The 17,274-nt window shown below is 36.6% G+C and overlaps 3 protein-coding genes across 3 annotated transcripts; 2 read left to right on the top strand and 1 right to left on the bottom strand.

Moving 5' to 3' along the window:
- The first annotated feature begins 236 nt into the window (after nt 1-236).
- Nucleotides 237-5,339, top strand: LOC129285558 (RNA-binding protein BRN1). Its single transcript, XM_054921297.1, has 9 exons — nt 237-714; nt 880-962; nt 1,843-1,894; nt 2,062-2,187; nt 2,280-2,359; nt 4,069-4,248; nt 4,410-4,743; nt 4,872-5,015; nt 5,089-5,339. The coding sequence occupies exons 1-9, from the start codon at nt 546-548 to the stop codon at nt 5,214-5,216; spliced, it is 1,296 nt and encodes a 431-aa protein (XP_054777272.1). The 5' UTR covers nt 237-545; the 3' UTR covers nt 5,217-5,339.
- A 2,312-nt stretch (nt 5,340-7,651) lies between these two features.
- On the top strand, nt 7,652-9,142 carry LOC129292840 (protein BFR2). Its single transcript, XM_054930499.1, has 2 exons — nt 7,652-8,399; nt 9,014-9,142. Exon 1 carries the CDS (start codon nt 7,891-7,893, stop codon nt 8,293-8,295), a length of 405 nt encoding a protein of 134 aa, XP_054786474.1. The 5' UTR covers nt 7,652-7,890; the 3' UTR covers nt 8,296-8,399; nt 9,014-9,142.
- Nucleotides 9,143-11,622: 2,480 nt separating this feature from the next.
- On the bottom strand, nt 11,623-14,470 carry LOC129292832 (rho GTPase-activating protein 2). Its single transcript, XM_054930491.1, has 4 exons — nt 14,034-14,470; nt 13,218-13,338; nt 12,760-13,110; nt 11,623-12,581 (listed from the first exon to the last, which is right to left on the bottom strand). The coding sequence occupies exons 1-4, from the start codon at nt 14,348-14,350 to the stop codon at nt 11,976-11,978; spliced, it is 1,395 nt and encodes a 464-aa protein (XP_054786466.1). The 5' UTR covers nt 14,351-14,470; the 3' UTR covers nt 11,623-11,975.
- Nucleotides 14,471-17,274: the final 2,804 nt, after the last annotated feature.

Raw genomic sequence — 17,274 nt, forward strand, 5'->3', positions numbered from 1 at the left:
TTCAACCGACACAAATGTTCAGGGAATACGTACCTACGGTTTCTTTATTAGGAAAAAAAAAGATACTAATTATTAATTAAGTGGAAAAGATCCGATAATAAATCAAGTTTGGATAATTTATTCGGACACAAATAAAAATGAAGACCAAATATTCTCGTTGAATTTGTAGTTGCAGTTATCACTTGGAAATATGAAGGACAGGAAAACACTGAACCGTCGTATACACCAGAGCGCCAGAAAAGACGAGGTTCTTGAACAGCTGTAATGGCAGTTTCGTAAAAACGGTGTGAAAGAAGCCCTTACTGCAATATTTTATAATAATTATATCCATCGAAGATCCAACTTTGCCATTCACAAAGTCCCCAATTTCCCTGCGACGACTCCGAATTTCGCACTCTTTGAGAGAAAAAACCAGACTCGGGAGAGCGAGATACGGAAAATTGTGATAGCTCGGACCAGAATTTGAGAGCCGGAAACACTGGTACGCGCGACAGAGAGAAGCACGGGAACGACAGTGAGGCTGCGGGGAGAGAGTTTCGGCATTAATGGCGGAGGGGAAGGAAGAGAGAAAATCTAGCGAGGAGAGTGTGAAATTGTTCGTGGGTCAAGTGCCCAAGCATATGACGGAGGCCGAGCTTCTTACAATGTTCAAGGAGTTCGCTCTGGTGGACGAGGTCAACATCATCAAGGACAAAGTCACTCGCTTCTCTCGAGGTTCTCTTCCTTCTTTCAGTTCAAATCTGGCATTTCTCTGTCTTTGATTCGGTCAAATGTGCTTCTCTTCTTAATTCTCAAGATTGGTCAGATTCATAGACTTGTTGCTCCTCTGCGTCTCCTCCCAACCCTAATTTCGTGGTGTTTTGTTGTGTTCCGCTGCAGGGTGTTGCTTCGTGATTTGTCCGTCGAGGCAAGAGGCGGACAAGGCGGTCAATGCGTGTCATAACAAGAAGACGCTACCTGGGGTTGATTCAACTTTCATGTCTTGATACTTTATTATGTGTTCGGTTTTTGTTTTCTTCTTCTCCCCTTGGATTAGCATTAGTGTTCAAGAACGATCTAATTTTAGTATAATGCATAGCACTTGCTATTTTTGGGTACCGAACTCGCTACCGCAACCGCAACCGCAACTTTAACTGAAACCTATTTTAGGTTTTTTTTTCGATAAATATGCATCTATAATGTAGTATAGTTTGATACCAATTGCATGCTAACCGTAAGTATTAATATTGGAAGCCGATAAAGGATGTGAATTTACTTTAAAATCCCGGAGAAGGGGAAGAATCGACGTGGAGCCCAACTGTGGTGATTTTGAGGGAAACGGAACATCATTTTATTTAGTTCAGCTAGTTTTAGTCTAACTTGCATGAGACATGCGGGCACAATAGTATTTCATTTTTAAACTAGATATGTAGAACTAAGATAAAAAATCGTAGTTTGATAATTTTTTTCAAGCTGACCGCCAATCTTACTGCCCTAAAAGTCCTTGAGGATAGGAGAAGGTTTATTTTTCATTATCCAATCTTTAAGATCATTTCCTCGCTATAAATTATCATTATGGAATTATCAGTGAACTGTTCTTTTAGAATGTCTGTTTTGACTTTTATGCATCTTGACCTCCTGGTGGTTGCTAATTTAATCTTGTGAGATGTGATTTGTAGATTTATAAGAACATTTAGCAGGCTTTGGATTATTTTATTTTCTTGACTAGTCTTATTCCTACCTTCAGCACCCATAGTGATAACTTTATGAATGTCTTTGCTGACATTATTGTATATGATATCATATGTTCTTATAATTCTAAATTTTAACTTGAAAACATCCTGTTCTTTGTTTTCAATTCAGGCATCGAGTCCATTGCAAGTAAAGTATGCAGATGGCGAGTTGGAAAGACTAGGTGTAATATAATTTCATTAGTTAGTTGAAGATTTTGTTTTGCAAATATGTTCTGAGAATCATTTAAAATTTTGGAAGCGAGTTTTCCTTTTGTTATGCTTTCTTTTTTGATGCATTTTTTAAATGTGCACATGTGCCTTGATAAATAAATTTTGGCTTCCTTTCCAGAACACAAACTCTTTATTGGCATGCTTCCAAAGAACGTTTCTGAAGCTGAAGTTTCAGCTCTTTTCTCTAAGTATGGAACTATAAAGGATTTACAGATTTTGAGAGGTTCTCAGCAAACTAGTAAAGGTACTACTTTAGAATTTAAAGATATCTTTTTTGTCCTGGGCGTTTGTTTTTGCGAACTACAAAGGCTTATTACATGTTCTCCTTGGTGGTAGGTTGTGCGTTTTTGAAGTATGAAACCAAAGAACAGGCCCTTGCTGCTCTGGAAGCAATCAATGGAAAACATAAGATGGAGGTTAATTTAATCGAACTATCTCTTGAATTCTGGACGTTACATGGTTTGTTAGTTGTATGGAATCAATCGTTACACTATGAATCTGAGCTGAAATGTTTCCATCTGCTATTGTACTTTTCCACTGTAAGCAAAGGGGAAAAAAATTGATCTGAAGTACATGCTGCAACCGTAGTAGCTGATTCAAAATACTTGCCAACACAATGGTACAAACATATGTTTAGTTGGAGGGAAGGGGAGGGGCCCTTCCTATGGGGGATTTGGAAGAGGGAAGAACTTAATTTTTATAACGACGGAGTTGTTCTCTCTTTTTTTCTTAATTTCAAGATTACCCTTATGATATCCAAAAAATAATCTGTCTCTTCCCATGCCTCTCTCTCCACAGCTTCTCCTCATCCTCTTTTCCCTTCTTTAACTGATGTCAAGCTGTATAATGAGATATTTCAATAAAATTAATTAAATATTTTTTTAAAAAATATATTAATAAAAAAAATTTAGTAAATAATATATGAGATTTGTATAATAAGCAAGATGAAAGTTGTTACATTTCTAAAACAAGATAAATGATAAGCATATAAACATTTTGTTTTTTGTACAGAGAAAAATAAGAACTTAAATTTGAAAGGGGTATAATAGTCAATTTTTTATCCCTCAGGTGGTCTAAACCAAACCCAAGAAAAATAGGGAAAAAAAAAAAAGAATCCCTTTCTTTTCCTTCCCTCTAACCAAACCAAAGAATTTAACATTAAAATCTCCCCCCCCCCCAATTAAAATTTCTCCCATCTACTGAACCAAACAAACTCTAATAGTGGTATCCAATTTTACTGGCAAGATGGGTGCAAAGGCATGTTTTTATTTTCTTTTTGGTGAGTAAGACGTGGATTTAAACTACACTACTGACAAACACACATGGCAAACTTCTTTGTCCTTGCACATTATTCATTGGTGTTGATTCATAAAATTTTTAGCTGTGTGCATGTGTAATAGAATGGAGAGAGCCTGCTTTTAAACACAATTACAATTTTAGTTGTAAATTGTGCTTGCAGCATTTTGGACCTTCAAGCGGCATTCAGCCACAAAATCCTGTTGGTGAGGGACATCAACATTCAATCTTGTGTGTTGAATGTAATTGCAGAAGCGCAAATACTTAGTATATTATTCTAATTGTAGACCTTGTCTGAATTTGGAAATTTAAACCTAGCTTTGTGTCCTTAACTAATATATGCAAGATGATTTTTCATGTTTGAGCCTGACTCATTATTTATATGATAGACTCAAATCGAACCCAAGTCTGGGCAAGAAATTACTCTGGCCCGTGAGCCTTATTTTACTGTTTGCATTAAGTGGGCCCAAGTTGAACAAAACTTGAGCTTGGGGTTACTACGCAAGAATACACTTGGCACTGGCATAAACATCTGTGAATGTGAAAAAACGAACCTATTGTGGAGTTATACGCACATCTCTGTCATACACAATCTATTGGATCATGGATTTACTTTGAATTACATCTCCTTCTAGCCGTCAATAGTCAAATAAAGTGATTGACCAAACACTGGACTTCATCCTCATGCCCTTTTCTTTATACAATATATGCATATATAATTGATCTATTTCTGTTGAGATGAACTGATGCATATTATAATTGCCAATAATGTTGATAAATTGACATTTAGGTTAATCCATTAAATTGCTATCTGATTATCCTTCTATAGGGTTCAAGTGTTCCTTTGGTGGTCAAATGGGCAGATACAGAAAAGGAAAGACAAGCGCGGAGGGCTCAGAAAGCACAGTCCCAAGCTTCTAATGTGCCACATAACGATTCTCAGCATCAGTCATTGTTTGGAGCCTTGCCAATGGGCTATGTTCCACAATATAATGGATATGGCTATCAGGTAAATTATATACATCTTCTGTAATGCAATGTTTACCCTTAATGACACTTCAAGGCAATTTTTCTTTAGCATTATCACATCATCCTGTCATAAATCTTTACCTTCATCAGTTTGTTATCTTCAAGTGGTCATGTTTTTGACTGATAACTTTCTCTTGATAGGCTCCTGGGGGTTATGGGCTCATGCCTTACCGCTTGCCACCATTGCAGAATCAACCTGGTTTCCATAATATGATGCCTCACATAAACCAAGGAAATGCATTGGGACCTGAACTTGGTCTAAATATGAACCCTAGAAATTATCCCGTGCCTTCTGGAAGTTATTATGGCTCTTATCCTGCAGTTCCAGGTATGCAGCATCCAATGGCATATCCTGGAGGAGTGGTAAGTCCTAGGCCTGTGAGCAGCTCTCCTGGTTCAGTTTCACCTGCAGGTGGGAGTAGCAACTCTGCTACATCTTCAGGTGCCAATAAAAATTCCAGTAGTCAGGTTGAAGGTCTGTTGTCTCTGTGTTTATGCATCTACCACCTACGTTCTTCCGTTATATTCTTTATTTCTGAAAAGACTTGAATATTTACTTGGTGACAAGTCTGTCCATTGTTTCGTTGTCTTTCTCGGACTCAGGACCACCTGGGGCTAATCTCTTTATTTATCACATACCTCCTGAATATGGAGATCAAGAGCTGGCAAATGCGTTTCAACCGTTTGGTAGGGTTTTGAGTGCTAAAGTGTTTGTTGATAAAGCAACTGGTGTAAGCAAATGTTTTGGTAAGCCCAGTACGGTTTATTAATGAATTTGTTTGCACGGAGATTTTGGTGTCTTATGTACTACAATTTACAGGGTTTGTAAGTTATGACTCTCCAGACGCTGCTCAAGGCGCCATAAATATGATGAATGGATTCCAATTAAGTGGTAAGAAATTAAAGGTTCAACTTAAGAGGGACAACAAGCAGAATAAGCCCTACTGAAGCAAAACATTGTAGAATCCACATTGTAATTCATGATCCATCTGATGTTTATACGATTTGTAATTTCTGTAACATGAAAGTTCATTTAGACATTGATTATTAATTGATTGATTTTTCCCTCCACGCCTATTTATTGTATTTTTAAGTTGCATGGTTCCAACCATGAAAAAGGATGGCACTTCTTTCTTTGGCACCAATGGTTCAGCCACCGAATAGTTAGTTTTTGAATTTATATTACAGTTTTGCTGTTTCCTTTCTCATTGCTTACATGTAGTTGTGAGAAATTGTTATCCACTTACTTGCTTCTGCTAGTGCCACCTGTTGAACGTTTTAGCCTCTGCGTGGTCTCAATTGATGCAATGAGCCTGGGACCATTTTTCTTGGTCAGATTGACGCAAGCAATTATTTCTCAGCAGGATCATGGGAGAGGGGATAGGATGCTTTCTTGCAAGTGGGTTTAGTGGACATTGGATTTTTGTGATTAGTAATGTGGTTCAAGACTGTTCGGTGTAGTCCTGATCATCAATGTCAATATATTAATATATAGAAATTTTAGTCAAGTGTATGTTCACAGCATAAATGATAATAATAGGGTAATTTATTTTTCATATTTTTGTACAAGATGAGTAATCAGTAAATATTATTATTTTATAAATCATTGACATAAGTCGTAACTCTGAATTTCATTTGTCTTGAGCTATATTTTTCCAATATAATTTGTTTTTTTTAAAGAAATATATGTATTTTCGTTCAAGGCATTGGGTTGAAGCTAGTCCGGGGTATTACATTTACGACAAAAAAACGTGATTCCCATGGTTTAAGCATATCAGGAAAGCCTAACTTTCACGTGGTAGAGGACGAGTGAAAAAGCGTGGATGTTGAAGTGTCATAGCTTAATGTTAAAATATCTTACGAATAGATTTTTTTTTTTTAATATGAACATGAAATACTCATTCAACAGAATGTGAAAACAAATACAGAAGTTAAAACAAACAAAAAGAAAAACAAACCAACCACCCTTAATCAGTTAAAGGGTGGGGTATCAAAAATACTAAAGTTATTGAATAATTTATGGCCTAACTTAGCAAGGTGGCTAGCCATCCTATTATCATCCTTATGTAAAAAGTTGAAATTTTACGAATAGATTTCTAAATGTTCAAAAAGAAAATTGAACTTTTCACAATACACGACCCAGGGTTGAGTTGGAATTTCGCTTTTAGTTAAAAGGAGGTCGAGGTTTCAATGTTTTGTCAAATGGCCTATTGGCACCCTAATGTTCCGTTGGACGGGTCACGTGAGGCCTAAGGTTTCGTTGGCCAAGCGCTGACCACAATTCATCATTATTCTGTTTTGGTCGACACAGTTCATCATGATTCGGCCAAACAAAGGTTACAATTCATCGTGAGATCAGATGTATTACTGCAATTTTGCATCTTTATAATAGAATATAAGCCATTAATATAATTTCTTTTTGAGAAAGAACACTACACATTCTAACATCATAATCATAAGTAACTTGTTTCAAAAAAGTTAGGTTTATGCAATTGGCAATCCCACACATTCAGAAATGAAGCCTGCCACTAACAAAAGTAAGGCGTGCTGTTTTTTTTTTTTTTTGGGAGCAAAAAAGTGAGGCGTGCGGTTAGTATTATTATCACAAAACCAAATATTTGTGAAGAATATAGGGGCCCCCACCGGCGTTATGGTGGGCCCATTTCTTATCCCATCAATTTGCTTCTTACAATTTACCTACTCTCTGCTCAATTATATGTGGGCGCATACTTGTCCAAGACATGCCCTTAACGTGTTCTCTGTATTTTGTTTTATTGGCTTTCGTCATTATTCATTACTTGAAGTTTTGGCTTATCGGACTTTTTTGGCCTCTTCGAATTGGAGGCTTCAGCTGTAAAAGTGACTCATAAATTCAAGTAAAAAAAAAAAAAAACAACCCAGTGCCTATCAAACTGGTAAGGAATTGTTTTAACTTAGTAAGTGATCTTAAATTCGAGCCTTATGATAGGGCCTGCAATGCTCGATCTAAATTAGTCTAGATCTCTATTAAATTCTCTCAACTTAATGTGGGATAGGCATAAGTAATTAAGTATCATGTGCACAAGCAATAAAAAAATTTAAGTCAAAAACTACGTGAGAATATTTCGTGGGCGCCTTATGTGTAACGACGTAAACGAAGTTCACCGGCTACTTGAAACTCCCTGGTTGAGATAAGGTTGTACTAGCTGATTCTTTTTTAATTTTTTTTTTCGGGAATAAAAAAATTCTTTTTTCCATGGTTTAAAAGTAAAGATAGATTTGATTTATTGTCACACGTCTATTCATCAGCGTGTCTAAGTTTGTCTCCGTATTTTTCCCTCAAGATAGTAAAATAACTCGTTCCGTTTGATGGGTGGGGATGGATGATCTTCTAGAAGGGTGGGTAAAAATCCGTATCGCAAATGGGCATGGCATGAGCTAATCATATGATTATCCTTCTAGAAGACGCCCACAACAATCTTGAGGCGTATCTCCTCCTTTTAACAACGGAAAGTCTCGTTTCGACACAGCTTCGTCTCTTTCGCTAAAAGCGTCCCCTTACGATGCACTTTATGTGCATACAAAATCTGCAGAACTCTGCATAATCGTTCTCGTTCCCTTCCATTTCTAAGTCTTGTGCAAGATGGGCATGAACGGCACGGTAGATGTATCTTGTTACCTGTGTTTTGAAGCCACAGGGGATTCTGAAGCCCCCAGTGACCCCATCAAGGATCCTAATATTGCTTGTCGAATTCCCATATGTGATGATGATTATGATGATGATGATGATGCTCAGTCTTGCTGCTACGATGCATCTGAGAGTCTCAGTTCTGACGAACTCTTCAATGATGAAGTGAAGAAAGAAGATGAACATGAAGATGAGTTGGAGGTTTGTGTTCATGAAGCAACACGTGAAGAAGAAGATGATGATGAAGATAGTGAGATGCAAGAACAGAAAAAGGTAAGCGTGTGTGTGGATTCAGGTGCAGAGAAGGTGGATGAGATGGAAAAGAACAGACTCTTCTGGGAAGCTTGCTTGGCATCTTAAACTCCACCCGATCATCTGACACGTGTTTGTGGCTTGTATTGTATAATTGGTTCATGGGCTCTTTCAAGAAGGCGTTTGGTGGATTGAATCTATGGGAGTAATCGGTAAGATCCCTCAATTTTATGTAATTTTCTGAACAAATGCAACCCAACTGTATATATTTGATGGAGATAATTAATAACAGCCCTGGGCTTCTTTCATTTGGTTGATTTTTTATCAATTATATGTTAAACAGGTTTTTTACTATTTTTTATTGGCTTAGTTTATTTTTAATTATTTTTTTTCTTGTCCAGACAACTTTAGCAAAAAAAAAATTAAGATTAAGGATGTTTCTTTTATTTTTTTAATTCAGATGTCTCTGATTTACTCAATCGCACCAGAAATTTATACTATCCTTCAAAAATTTTTTTTAAAAAAAGCTATTGATATAAGGGAAAATTACACATAGATCCCATAAAAAAAACTTATTTAAAGATAAATCTTAAAAATTTTTGAAATTACAGTTAAATTTTTTGAAACCTAAGTGTAATTTGCAATTTACGTGCAAATACAATATTATCCATGCTTATTAGATTACAATAACAAAGATATCCCTCTACTTAATTAAACATTATGCTCACTCTCTCCCATCCATGATTGCTCTGTTGCTATCGTTCTTCTCCTTCATTAGTCCATCTGTTCTACTTTGTTCATTGCTATTGTTCTTCTCGTTCATCAGTTCGTCCTTGTTCTGCAAGATTCCTCGCTTGCCTTCACTTTCATCACCTTCGCCTCTGTTGCTTGCAAGGTTCATCACGCACCGTTCATCTTCCTCTCATTTGAGGTTCGTGACTCCACCTTCAGTAATGAGCGAACAATGTGCGATGGCTAGGGCAGAGTAATAACGGGAGAGGGAGAGATAGAGTTTTTTCCTGAAACAGTTTGATTATTTTAATAAAGGCAATGTTGTCTTTCAATTATAATTATGAATTACACTTAAATCTTAAAAAACTTAGCTGTATTTTTTGAATTTTGCGAGACTTATTTTTAAATAAGTTATTTCCATGATACCTATATGTAATTTTTACTTTATATAATTGCGAGGATGACCTATAGTTTCCAAGGGGATGAATTAATTTAAATTAAGTTACAATCAATTTCAAAGAGTCAAATTTTAGAGATTTGCAAGTTTAGCTCTTAATTTTGTAACTTTATTATGATGAATTTTTAATTTATTTTTTAAATTTTAACATGGTTGAAGAATAAATAAATTTATTTTTCTTGTTAAAATTTAAAATACAATTTTCAAATTTATCACAAAAAAATTTTAAAATTGAGAGTTGAACTTATAAATTCTTAAAGTTTGACACTTTAAAATTGATTAAAACTTAATTTAAATTAATTGATCCCCTTAGACTTATTTATTATTCTCCCTATATAATTAATGGAGATTGAGTTTATGGAAGGATCAGCCCCTTACAAAGTGATGAATTAAAATTTAAATCCTGCTTGAATTTATATTTAGTGTCTGACTTTGTTTTGAATATGATTTATTTTGATAAATTGTTTGGCCTAATAGATTATATATATATATATATATTTAAAGAAATGACTTTTTTGAGTTTAAAAGGGTATATTTGTAATTTGTACCTCGCACTATCTGATAATGAATTTTTTATTAAACATACATAATTGTAGAAGTATGTCGATTGTTTTTTGATTTAACGTTTTTATATTTTATAATTTAAGCATTTAAAAAGATAAATACTGTGTGTGTGTTCACTTCAATGGCCCCAGGAGTTTCCACATCAGAAATTACAACCTCCGAGTGTCCGACCACCCACCGACACCAACTTAAATGGAGGTACAACTTTAGAAATTTGTATCCCAAGCCAGTAAAGTAAAACGTGCTAATATTTTAAATTCTGCATAGGTGACATATTTTAGAATAAAAGTGTAAATTTAGTTATAAATTATTTTTTGAGAAGTATCTGGTAACCTAAACTATTAAATGATGCAAAATAAATTACGAATTTTAAAAAATAGAGCATTCAGTAGCCCACCGTTAATTTCAACTAACGGACGTTATGTGGGACTCACAATGACACGTGACACAATATGGGCGCGCACGTCAGCATGGTAAATGTGCAAATTTAGTTACGAATTATTTTTCGAGGAACGCTAGCTAACCTCTATTATAAAAAAGCAGATCATCTAACACCTTCCTCTCAATTTTGACCAAACCCTATTTATTTTCATATTAATGAGACTCTCAAAGCATTAATCTCTTCATCTTCTTGCCTTCGTTCTCAATTTCAACTTGAGAAGAAAATGTTTAAAGAGTTCTTATTTGAAGATATTCACAAAAACGACGCTAACAAAGTAGAAAAAATAATTCATAACTAAATTAAGCTAAAATCAAGCTTTTCTCATGCATAGTAAAATCAAGCTTCTACTTCATTGACATCGTCCTTGTAAATGTCTTCAGATAAAAACTCATTAAACCTCTTCTTCTGGAGTTTATATTGAGAACGAAGGCAAGAATGTTGGAGAGATTAATGCTTTATGGGCCTCATAAGTATGAAAATAAATGGTGTTTAATCAAAATTGAGGGAGAAATGTTGGATAATTCATTTTTTATAGTAAAGGCTACCCATGCTCCTAAAAACATAGTTCGTGGCTAAATTTGAACCTTTACCATGCTGATGTGTCGCGCCCGTGTCATGCCACATGTTATTGTAGGTCTCACATAACGTCCGTTAGCTTAAGTTAATGGCAGACTACTGGATATTCCGTTTTTAAAAGTTCATAATTTATTTTGTATCATTTGATAGTTTAGGCTACCAAATGCTCGTCGAAAAATAATTTGTGACTAAATTTACTACTTTACCCTATATTTTATTCAAATTGTTCAAATGAAATATAGATGATCTGTTCAAAGGATTGGAGTAGGGGAAAGAATAGTGTGTAATTTCTATTTTTCTTTCCAACTCCTTATCCTTTTCTCCCTTTTCGGCTCTCTCGTAAGGCATCGAGTCGAATTTGTCGCTGCCAATTAAAAAGAAAATATGGGAAGAAATTACGTGTTTCAGTCAAGTTAGTTCCTACCAGTCGCAGATGGTACGATTGAAACAGCAAGTCAGTTCCTACTAGCCATGTAGGTCTCACATGCCACTGCTTGATTATTGAGAAGAAAATTAGGGAGCTATGACGACTTATGGTTTGGTTGGACTTGTATTAAAATACAGGATCTTTTTAATGGGAATAAAAGTGGGGATGCCCCAAACGATAAATTTACTTAGGAGAAAGGGAGGGATGGTATATGATTCCCAAATTCTAACCGTGGTATGCTTAAACATGAAGTGGAATCCATTAAATTATAATTATACGTAGCGTACATAGCACATCCATCTCAGGCTGAAACCCAGCTTTCACCTTTCTCAAATATGAAGATGTTGCTACCCCTTAAATAGTGCAGCCTATCCCCATCTCAACTTAATCTGTCATGGTTAGAATACTTGAGAACTGGAACATACAGAAGTCAGGTTCAGCCCTGAACTGAACACGACCCTTCACACAATCCACATCAACCAGACATTTCCTACCCCCTTGTATTAATTTACACAAGCAAGCCCTGCTGCTTGTAAAGACAAAATCTGAAACAAGGTCCTCAGACACTACTAAACAAAAATTTAAAGTTCCTAATTGGAGGTAAACATTGGCACAGGTGAAACAGAACCTGTAAATGTAACCATAATCTCCACATCATTGCTGCCTGTACATCCTAGTGATGGACTGTTTGTAACTTTTGATCCCCCGGCAGTCTGGGTTGTCCTTGATTTTTCACCATGAAAGCAACTCAAGCAAGAATTCTCGGTTTTGGTATCACTAAATGACATAGCAGTTCCTATGTTACTGCCAGAGTGACTTATGGGGCTAGCACAGTCCTCCAGCACATCTCCTGCAGGTTCTTCTGAGTATTCTTTTGGGTGCTCATCCAACTGCTTCAAGAAGCATTCCTCTATGTCACTTAAAGATTCGGCACCACCTTCTTCTTCTTCGCTGCTGTGGCTGTAGTGAGCATGTTCATCATAATCTGACTTGGTTCCTCTTAATTCTCCGCTGGTCTCCATTTCTTGCTGGCTGTCATATCCATCCTCAGACTGGCGCTCTGATGAACGGAATGACATGGGTGAATATCCTCCTGTTGTTGTTTCTTCACGCTCTCTAAGTGCTTTCATTATCAAGGTCTTCAGCAAGTTCATCACTTGGACCGCGTGCATCAGAGCAGTTAATGGATCAGACATCTGTCACAGATGGTCAAAATCAAACAGGCAAATTAAGAACAGGTGATTTCCAAGTGTTCATGCTTCATAGTAGTTCAAACATGCATGTAGGAGAAGAATCACAAGTCTGCTAGTATGTAGAAGGAGGGGAGTGTGTTTTATTGATTAGGAAGACAAAGGTGTGCGTGCACAGACATACCTGCGTCATGTTTGGAGCAAAGACCATTGCAATATTTCTTGCATTCATTTTGTTGAATTCTTCCTCCTCTACAACATCAGCCATGAGATCAATAGCCCAGTTGAGCAAGGCAGCCTCAGTTGGTTTGAGCTGTTTCACGAGCTCAACAGATTCTTCTTCTGTGTTGCACTGAAGAACCTGTTCAGGTGAAAGTCCATCCAGTACTCCTGAAGGAAGCTCTCGAAACCAGGCTTTAATTAAGCCCGCCAAACAGTGGACATCAATGTCATCCGGCACAATCCCCCGATTCAACTGGTCTCTCACATGTTCTTCTTGACTATTTTCTGGGTTTATGCGAAATATTCCTTCCCGCTGAAAAATCATTGAAGTCAAATAGAGATACTTTATCTCATGTTGAATGCTTGCAATTGAAACATTTTAGTGCTATGAATAGCCAATATGTATTATGAAATTCGTACCTTTAGGCCTCCCTGTGAGTATAAACGCTCCTGCATATGTAAGAGAATAGTGGGCACACTGTTTCCTTTTGAATCATAAGAACACTGCATAGAATCTGCTGACACGCCAAACACACTTACACTGCAAGTTTTGATGGTTGAAATCATAAATTAGAAAAAGACTGCAATTCAATTTAGAAAATGCAAAAGCAAGTTCCTGATGGGAAACAGTAAATGGCATTGATCAGTACACACTTGAATTTATGCAAGACAATGTGTAATGTTAATACTGCCCAGACATTCATGATAAGCTAATTTTGCGGCTATCAAAAAGCAACGAAGCACTAGGGGACAATGTCCTCAGACATGTGTAATTGATTAATTGATTAATGAAGCCTTCTCTTTTATACACACAGCGGGAAGAGGGGGGAAAAAACAATGAAGCACATAATGGACATATGCCTCAAACCCAAAACCGGTGCAAGCTTCCTCCTTTAGAACACATTCCAAACCTTTATTTTTTTTAATATAAGCAATAGCATTGAAGGATAATGGCATAATGCACAGCCTAATGTCATTTGACGCATTATCCTGTTAGGCCATTAAGAATCTGGTAGAGCTTGTATTTCTAACCACTGAGGTGCGTTCTTTACAAGCCCTAAAGTTCCTTGAAGTACGAAAGTCACCTTCTTCCTCCCTCTAACTCACACATTCAAACCCACCAATAACCAAAGCTTTCCTTTTTCCACGCCAAAGAGCTGAACTTACAAAGGATGTGAGGCAAAACCCATGTGTAATCTTTGAATAAAATGAAGCAAACCGAACTAGCTGAAGTACCTAGCGCTGGGAACCCGACCCGGGATCTCGATCTCGAACTCAACGGGAAGACCCAGAAAACCATTGAAGCGATCGAAAGTGACATGAGTGATGTGCTGAACATCGGTGGGCCAACCTATTTCCATGTGATGAACAGAGGGGATAACCTCGTCGGGTCGATCCACCCGACACGCCACCATGGACTTCCTCAGAGCCGCCAGAAGGAATGCGACGAGGGACAGCTGGTTCTGCTCTTCTTCGGTGGCAGTTCTTCCTCTCTTGGCTCCCTTCCCTCCGCCGCACCCTCCGCCCTTCGTCACCATCACGAGCCCCGTCATTCCTCTCTCTCTCTTTCTCTCTCTCTCTCTTCTTCAGGAGTGAGAACTGCAGAGATTTTAAATTTGAGGGATGGGTGAGGATTTATGAGTTTTGTTGGGTTGCATTCGAGAGTTTTGAACTTCAAACGGCCATTCATTTCAAATTCTCCTTCAGGGCTCAACTTTATCTACAGTGTGCCGTGTCTTGACACTCATGTCCTTTGGCGCAGGCCTGAATTACCAAATTGCCACTCAACTAGTTCCAACTAACTCAAACTGTCTTTCACAAATTGTCATTACTGTTTCTGGTGCTAGAATATTGGCCCCAAAGTAAAAAATCAAGGATTCGATTAGCCTTAGCTAACGCTCAATGGATACGCTTTACCCCTATAATGTTGTTTATTTTATAATTTTGAATTTGAACGGATGGCATTTTAATTTACAAAACAGGAATTCTTTATTCTTGAATATGGACCACAGCAAGTGTGTTATGATTGCTGCCCGTAAAAAGCATGATAATTTATTATCTCAGGTGAAAGAAAGGTTGGCTCTTCATAAATTCATAAACCAATCATGGATGGTCTTTGTTTCCATAATTAATTAACAATTATTATCCCAGTGTTTTATAACACGTTCATTTAGTAAATTTTGTCAAATTTGTGGAGCAGAATGTTATGGATGACTTGCCGGAACCTACGAGTGCGTTTTTATCTTAAGATTATTCCACGTCTTGGAGGTTAACTGTTCGAAAAAATATATATTATCATGTGCCATGTATTAATTTATGCTATGGGAGGATGTAGATCATGTGCAGTGATTATGGTAAAGTAGATGGAAAGTCAGTTCATCTTATCCATTCATTCATTCTATCTAATGTTTGAGAAATGAGAAGAGAGTAGTGCACATAAAACTTTATCATCTGCAAGGCGCACAAACTTTTTTTGATGCTATTTCATTTGTTTCATCTTCTTCTTGCATGTTCTGCAACCTCTTCTTTTTCTCTATACTTCACTGCAACTGGATGGAGCATCCAGACCCTAGTTGTTGGGCATTCAAAACACTTCACCATCACGCCTAGGAGGAAAGCTAAAGTTGAAATAGCTGCAATTGTTGCTGGAAATTATGCCTCAATTCTAGTCGACATGGAAAGTTTAGTTCCACCATCTCTAGAAAAGGTATGTTTGTAGACACAAAGTAATTCTATAGAGTATAGAAGGAATGATCTCAAGTTTTTTTATTTACGTAACTCATTGATGTTTGTGACTCTTGACAAAATTCAGTTTTGCCATCTCGCACTATACTTCCCTTTTTTTAATCATAAAATTAAAGAGATTATCTCAAGCTTTTTTTATATATAAATCATTGATGTTGGTGACCCTTGACAAAATTCAATAAAAAAGGTTCTTGCCCCTATAATTCTTGATAATGGGCTTATGATATTTTTCTAAAAAGATTATTTCATTAATTAGAATAGGTACGATTTTTGCAAAATATTTACAATGAATTTTATAGATTTTTCATAATTTTTTAGGATTTAAATTGTAAAGTAAACTTTTAATAATTCAAAAAATTCAAAAAATAATTTTACATGGTATGATTTTTTCAAATTATTTAAAATAAAATTTTTTAGATTTATGATAATTTTTTAGGATTTAAATTGAGAAGTAAGTTTTTGGCTGTTAAAATAGAAAAATGAAAACGATTTTGTATTAGGCAGAATATATGTACGATTTTTGCAGAATTATTAAAATAAATTGTTAAGATTTTTCATATCTTTAGTATTTAAATCATGAATTAACTTTTTATTGTAAGGAAAAAAAAATTGTATGCTTTGTAGATAATAAAGTTTTTTGTGTACATCTCCCGTCCTAACTATTAGATGGGATAAGACAACAAGATAGAGCCCACTTTCCATTCACTTTATCATTGTCACTGCACATGATTCATAGCCAATACAGCAAGTATAATTACAATGGAGGAAAAAGATTACATGTGATTTTGCCCCGCAGTGTCATTATAATTATAATTTACTCAGGCATGTGATCTTGTACGCTAAGATCCATGGATTAGCGTTTTTATGAGTCTTGCATGGCGGCATGCAGGGAAATATGTCAGTTTTCGTCCTCTCAGGCGAAAATGTCAAGCTCAAGTGCGTTCCTTGTAAAGATTTAACTATCATCCTGTCATTATCATTCGTAAAAAATCTGTTCAACAGATTGCCTCACCGGACACCGATACACAATATTTGAATGAGTTAAAATGAAAACAGGGGGGTGACATGGACTGCTTTGGTTCATTTGGGGAGGGATGGAGGAGGAGAAGAACTAAATAAGGAGTAAAAACAAATTCCAAGAAAAAAGAAGGTTGGTTGGAAAAAGGGATTAGGAATCGAAATGGAGGAAGACCGTTGGGAAAAGGCGAAGGTGTGGTTGACCAATAAACAGGACGATGTTGATGGAAGTCCCTCATCACTGTGAGCAATGCTTTTTCTGGTTAGGGTCTGAGAATGGAGACATCTTTTGAGCCCCGACCCCAACAACTGTGGGTCCCTTTTATGTCATTCGCGTGATGATAGGAAATACCGCTCCCTTCTTATTTTATCCCTTTTTTATTGTCTTGTATCCCGTCGCCATTCGGATCCCATGCCCCTTCCCTCATCGCACAATTTTCCCTATTTGTCTCCGATGTTGTTAATCGCCATTAGTCAACTATATCATAATTTCGTGTTCTTCAAATATTTTTAGAGACAAATTATGAACATGCCATAGCAGGAGAGTGGAGGCGGATTGGAATTCAGCGTCAAATTAAATGAGATTATATTAAACATACCATTACGGCTCGACCGAACACAATCTCGGTCTACTACTGTCTAGAAGTCCAATACAATTTTATTCTTTTTAGCCCCGTCTCAGGCTACTTCCCAGTGGGATGGGGCACGTGAGGAC

Source organism: Prosopis cineraria, unplaced genomic scaffold (genome assembly GCF_029017545.1).
Source record: "Prosopis cineraria cultivar Desert tree isolate PC_DT_omini unplaced genomic scaffold, ASM2901754v1 PC1, whole genome shotgun sequence".
NCBI lineage: Eukaryota > Viridiplantae > Streptophyta > Magnoliopsida > Fabales > Fabaceae > Prosopis > Prosopis cineraria.

Excerpts from the sequence above, each read along its gene's own strand:
- LOC129292832 (XM_054930491.1), bottom strand. The coding sequence starts at position 14,350 with ATGACGGGGCTCGTGATGGTGACGAAGGGCGGAGGGTGCGGCGGAGGG. Across the intron at positions 13,339-14,033 it reads GGTCGGGTTCCCAGCGCTAG|TGTAAGTGTGTTTGGCGTGT; the intron begins GTACTTCAGCTA and ends CAAAACTTGCAG. Across the intron at positions 13,111-13,217 it reads ACTCACAGGGAGGCCTAAAG|CGGGAAGGAATATTTCGCAT; the intron begins GTACGAATTTCA and ends ATGATTTTTCAG.
- LOC129285558 (XM_054921297.1), top strand. The coding sequence starts at position 546 with ATGGCGGAGGGGAAGGAAGAGAGAAAATCTAGCGAGGAGAGTGTGAAA. Across the intron at positions 2,360-4,068 it reads ATGGAAAACATAAGATGGAG|GGTTCAAGTGTTCCTTTGGT; the intron begins GTTAATTTAATC and ends ATCCTTCTATAG. Across the intron at positions 4,744-4,871 it reads TTCCAGTAGTCAGGTTGAAG|GACCACCTGGGGCTAATCTC; the intron begins GTCTGTTGTCTC and ends TCTCGGACTCAG.
- LOC129292840 (XM_054930499.1), top strand. The coding sequence starts at position 7,891 with ATGGGCATGAACGGCACGGTAGATGTATCTTGTTACCTGTGTTTTGAA.